A 6,338-nucleotide genomic window follows, 5' to 3' on the forward strand; every position below is an offset into this window, starting at 1 on the left:
AACGGTTCTCAGAAGAAATACTCGTAGAGATGATTCCTACTTTCAACAACTGCTGTTGGAAGGAAATTTGTAAATATCAAAACCTTTCTGAAAGTTTTATCGAAAACTACAAAGATCATTTAGATTGGAATTTAATATTTGAACATCAACAAACGAGGGGGATATTCTTAAAGGAGCATGGACAATATTTACCATTTATGAACTTTAGTGATTACAACGGGTCTGACTACGACGAGGAGTGCTCTACCCCACCGCTACAATCAGAAGTCTACACCATTACACCTAATCTTTGCAACGAGACTAAACACAATCAATCTACTCCTTCAGTACGAAATAACTCCATAAATTTACGACCTGACCACAAGTCAAAACAGGAGCATTCTACACCACCATCATCGGGAACCCTCTTCATTACACCTCACCTTCATTTGATTTGTATCTTAGGTTTAGTTTTTGCAAATGTAATAATTTAGCGTAGTCAAAATAATGTTTATTGTAAATATGTTTATCTAAATGTTTGAAATAAATATGGGAAAAATAAAAGCTAGATCGTATCGGTATTTTGTTTCAATACCGATATGTTGTTTTTTAAAATTTACTTTGGATGACCTTGAACATTGCAACGTCTGCTGTAATCAACCAATCAGAAGCTGGTTTTCATTCCACGAAAATAAGGTACCTACCGCATAAAAGGACGATGCGAGACCTACTACTATCCACTTTACTCTCATCGGAGCTCGAAGTAACATGTCGTGGTGTATAAAACATCCTGAATATTCAAAAGAAAATGATAGGATCAACTCGTACATACACGCCCGAACGAGAAGTTTTGTTAGCGAATGTAGAATCGAACTCGCTGAAGCAGGATTCTTCTACGCAGGAAAAAAGGACCAAACGATTTGTTTTTACTGCGGTGGTGGACTACACCATTGGCAAGATATCGATGATCCTTGGGAAGAACACGCGAAATGGTTTCCCAAGTGTCCGTTCGTATTGGTACACAAAGGACAAGATTTCGTCAACGAAATGAGATCCAGAACCGAAAGAAACGCCCTACAAAAGAAAAGGATTCCAACAAACAACATTGCTGTACCCCCACCGATAGAAGAATCAAACATCGAGTGTATAATATGCATGAACAAAAATCGTAATCTACTCTTCTTGCCATGCAAACACTGTTTCGCTTGTGACATATGCGGATGGAGATTCGATAACTGTTGTTACTGTAGAGCTCCTATAATTTCTATGATCCAAGTGTTTTTAGTTTAGATCTGTATTAGGTTTAAGTTTTTAAAACAGCTATATTCCTTATATTGTGTGTATTTTAAATTTTCAATAAAGAATTAACAAAAATCAGCATATCGGTATTCATCCCACTACCGATATGCTGATTTTTTTTAAACCCAAACAACGACCTTGAAAATATCGATCCACCCTAGCTCTGACACGCCACCATGACATAACCCACTACACCATGTCCTAGGTCACGTGCTAGGTCATGCACCGATGCTTATATAATATCATCCAGTGTAAAAAGGATCCATATTTAGCAAGGAAGTGATGGATATATTAGAAAGACTGGTTGACGGTGAAAGAAGCCTTACCTAACATTTGAACATATTTAACAGTGAAATTAGTTAAATTGAATAGTTTTCTGTACTACAACTAGCAATAAAAAAACATTCAAACAGTTTCACAAAAGGACAAACGATAAACAGAAATACGTTGGATTACAATACAACCAAGAGTATTTAATGAGAGTCAACATTTGCTTTAAATAAATAGTAAATTATAGGGTAAAGAGTGGGGAATTTGTTTTTTTATAGCTTGATCGTTTGTACGTCTAACATTAAGCAATGTGCAATATACCAAATGTTTGTTATTTTAAAAAAATCATTCAAAAACATAACGATTTGAATGAATAAACAAGTCTTAGAAATATAAGGTACTAGGCCTATGTTGCAAATGTGGCACATGGTTGTAATTAGTGGAACAATGATCTGCCCGCATGTACCGCCAACTGTTCACGAAGAAGTAGAAACACTGTGTACATTACTTTTCCATACCAGTTAAATAGCTGATACACCTTGCAGGATTAAAGTGATATTTTAGTTTAGTTCTGAATTTATGTTTATAATGGTGACATAATAAAATAGTGGTTTTTAATAAGTTTTCTCACAGAAACATTGCAAACCAAAATCCAAACACTTTTCGTAATATGTACATAATAACAAACTTTTCACTTGACGATCTTATAAAATGCAAAGACAAAAGTGGAAATATTTCAATTGCGAATGTTTGCTGTATACCAGATAGCAATCATAAACAGCATAAAAGAATGTGTATGATGGGTCTCTCATTAGTCTGTAGTGGAACTAGCTAAAGACAACATCTCATTAACAACAAATTATATCGCAAACATTGCAAAGGTAACATGTACAAATAGTTATCTCCAACAGTTTTATGTCGTATATATAGCTAATTTCTCAAATTTAACAAAATTCCTACTATGTTTCCAATAAAAGAAGCAAACTTTGAGTGTATAATATGCATGGACAAAAAAATCGTAATTTACTCTTCTTACCAATGCAAACACTGTTTCGCTTGCGACATGTGTGGATGACAATTTGACAACTGTTGTTACTGTAGTAGATCTCCTATAACTTCTATGATCCAAATGTTTAGTTTAGCTTAGATCTGTATTAGGTTTAAGTTTGAAAACAATTATATTCCTCGTATGTCAATTTTGATTTTTCAATAAAGAATTTAAAAATCAGCATATCGGTACTTATCCCTTTACCGATATGCTGTTTTTTTTAAACCACAACAATAACCTTGAAAATATCGATCCACCTAACTTTCACACCTCAGCATGTCGTCATCATGACGTCACCATACCGTAACCCACCACACCACGTGCTAGGTCACGCACCATTACCACCAGATGCTTAACCGTCAATTAAGCACCACATGGCTCTTGTGACGTCACTCCTCAGCAGCCCTATGTATCCACTACTGACATACCACTTGCTCGTCTTTTAGGTGGGGATGTGTTGAGCAGCAGTGCCAGCGGCGCGCGCAGCTGTGGAGGGCGCTGTAGGCGTACCAACTTCTGTATGGATCATCTTCAAATGGTCCAAAGTCGTTTGGTCCACAGTTTATATTGCCGTTCGTTTGGTCCAAAATCGTTTGGTCCAACAGTTAAAAACTCGTTCGTTTGGTCCAAAATCGTTTTATCCAATTTCATTTGGTCCAAAGTCGTTTGGTCCACAGTTTATATTGCCGTTCGTTTGGTCCAAAATCGTTTGGTCCAACAGTTAAAAACTCGTTCGTTTGGTCCAAAATCGTTTGGTCCAACAGTTAAAAACACGTTCGTTTGGTCCAAAATCGTTTGGTCCAAAAGTACAGGCCAAACTAGAAGTAAAATGTTGCATTGTAGAGTAAACTTATGAAATATACTGTACGTTTATATTGCCGTTCATTTGGTCCAAAATCGTTTGGTCCAACAGTTGTAAAACAGTTCGTTTGGTCCAAAATCGTTTGGTCCAACACATTAATACGAGTTCGTTTGGTCCAAAGTATAAAGTATTGCGTCCCTCACATTGAAGGCGTTCAAATATCCGCCGTCGTATACAATAATAATATTAATACAATTTTTGCTTTAAACATGTTGACTTTCTATGTTTTTAACGTTAAAGACGCCATGTTTTGTTGTATTCAAACCACTAAAGCGTACATAAACAAACTTATAGCTCAATAGTGTATCATACGGTTGGAAATCTTATAAATTAACAGTTTTTATCACATTTGGCGACCTTCTAATATACAGAGTGTTCAGTGGACCAACGTGTTTTAAATGTTTATCATACACCTTAATTTGTATTGTTGTACCGGTACCTATTTACAATGGAGTGTTTACTATTGATCATGGTTGTCTATAATTCTTAATCAAAAGGTTAAAATAGAACATGAAAATTACATTAATTAGCCTACTCATATTTTCTGGACGTCCACAATTTCCTGGTAAAAATTTTGTCTTACAGAATTATATATAAGGATCTTATTTTCTTATTTTAAAATTGATGTTCTTAATAATGTCATGTTTAGCAATATAACGTTCCATTACGAACAGTTATATAATCTTAATATTACAGTAACTCTTTCAATCATTTCTTATTGCATTATGTTATATCTATTGTACTGGTTGGTGTCTGCCTTTTTGACTACTTTTGCCGATATTTTGTCTTATTATTCAATACTGACAGATCATCACGAGATTATTGTTATACATGTGTATTTAATCATTGGACAATTTCCCATTATGTAATACGATACAGAATAATAAAAGTGCAGAAGGCTTTTACAGTCTATGAAAATGAATGTTAAATAGGCTACTTTTATTTATCATAGACATATCATTAAGGTACATCAATTATAGGTCTACTCTTTGTGATATGCATAATTGTCTGAGACAAACATTCAGGCACGTTGCCCATATTTTTTTAAAAATAATAGTGGTTTTCAGAAACTGGATTAAATTTTTAATAATTTTATGAATAAATGCATGATAAGTTATAGAAAGTTATTAATCCTAAATTCCAGTTTATTACATACTTTTAGAGAGTTTACTTTGATGCATTCATTCAGCTTAGTGAAAGAATACACAATGGAGTCAGTGAATGTTATTCAACTAAAGATGTGATGGTCGAACAACGGATCTAAACCTCACTATACACAAACAATTCGGAAACACAACAGTGTCATCACATCTCATCGCATTTGCATAATTTTTTACCAAGGCTGGACTAGGTTATGGATTTGGTTCAGCAAATGTTCAAGATTTGTGGTCAAACTTCCTACAATTATGGTTCATTCCATCCACGAAATACATGCACAGCTTTATGTGATCGATATGGCCAAGGCAAAACTACCCCATAAATAAACGAATTATCAAGTAAGACCAGGATGATTAAATACATGGGTCAATATGGCAAGAGAAGGAATAAAACCAACTATCACAATTGCTTATTGGTAATTGATTAGATCGAAGTAAGAATGTTACTGCTTTCTGGAGAATCAGATATTTGTATCAAATAAAAAAAACTAATTTAATATGCTGATAAAATTCTGTATTTTTATGACCAAAGATGAAGATTTACTTATAAATCCGGATACAATCTGAATGATTTTCCTAAAGCAGATGGAATTAGTTGTTAGTAATAAATATTGACTCTTTCCGTAACATGATAGACCAATTATATGAACTCATTCTCCCATATAGTGAAAGTGGCTTTGACATGAAACAAACTCATGAACAAACAATTATAAGACTCCTAAAAAACCTTTTGGGCAACCAGCCGATAAAAAGGTAGGAAATATTGTGTTAAACGAATTCATCAATCACGTTTTTTAGGGAACACAATCGTCACCCTTACTATTGCTTATCCTCCCTTCATTTAACTAAGATTTTAATGACCACTCTATCTATCACAGGAAGCTGAATTTGCATAAAACCTCAAGATTAACCGTCGATTTCGACGGGGTTCCACTAGTATATATTATTTAGAAACATATCACAAAACAACAAATAATAGGCCTCGGAAGGCAGGCGGTTGGGTTGACGACGTGACGGCGATTATTTGAACGCCTTCTATGTGAGGGACGCAATAGTTCATACTTTTGGACCAAACGAACTCGTAATAGAGTGTTGAATAAAACGACCCGATCGAATGGTCCACAGTGAAACGTACAGTCTATTTCATAAGTTTACTCCACAATACACAATCGTAATACTGGTTTTGCCTGTACTTTTGGACCAAACGATTTTGGACCAAACGAACTGTTTTACATCTTGTGGACCAAACGATTTTGGACCAAACGAACTGTTTTACATCTTGTGGACCAAACGATTTTGGACCAAATGAAATACTCCCCAACTGGATCATAAAACGATTTTGGACCAAACGAACTGTTTTAAAACTTGTGGACCAAACGATTTTGGACCAAACGAACTGTTTTACAACTTGTGGACCAAACGATTTTGGACCAAATGAAATACTCCCTTCTGTATCTTGTAGCGGCGGTTTTTATTCCGACGATTTCCAGCTATCACAATGCAGCGGACTAGTGAGGTTTTTTATTACGTGTAATTGTTTGTTTCTCAATAGATATTTGTTTATATACAGTGCAGTGAATATAAATATGCCTATATTAATTTACTTCAATTAAATACACGTTTTTTAGCTACTACATTTAAATTATTTAAGAATTACATGAAATCTAGAAAACTAGAGTACCGTTCAAATCATTTTCTGTATTTACTGGATTAGTGAGAGTGT

At 34.6% G+C, this 6,338-nt stretch overlaps 1 protein-coding gene across 1 annotated transcript; it reads left to right on the forward strand.

The window, feature by feature from the left end:
• Positions 1–747: 747 nt before the first annotated feature.
• Positions 748–1,269, forward strand: LOC129003705 (baculoviral IAP repeat-containing protein 7-B-like). The gene has a single exon (XM_054432003.1). It carries the CDS (start codon positions 748–750, stop codon positions 1,267–1,269), a length of 522 nt encoding a protein of 173 aa, XP_054287978.1.
• Positions 1,270–6,338: the final 5,069 nt, after the last annotated feature.

The sequence above is a fragment of the Macrosteles quadrilineatus genome, unplaced genomic scaffold (assembly GCF_028750875.1).
Source record: "Macrosteles quadrilineatus isolate MER2022 unplaced genomic scaffold, UCM_ALF_1.0 Scaffold_9__3_contigs__length_116548681, whole genome shotgun sequence".
Taxonomy (NCBI): domain Eukaryota; kingdom Metazoa; phylum Arthropoda; class Insecta; order Hemiptera; family Cicadellidae; genus Macrosteles; species Macrosteles quadrilineatus.

What these genes read in the sequence shown, in the direction of transcription:
- LOC129003705 (XM_054432003.1), top strand. Translation starts at nt 748, where the DNA reads ATGTCGTGGTGTATAAAACATCCTGAATATTCAAAAGAAAATGATAGG.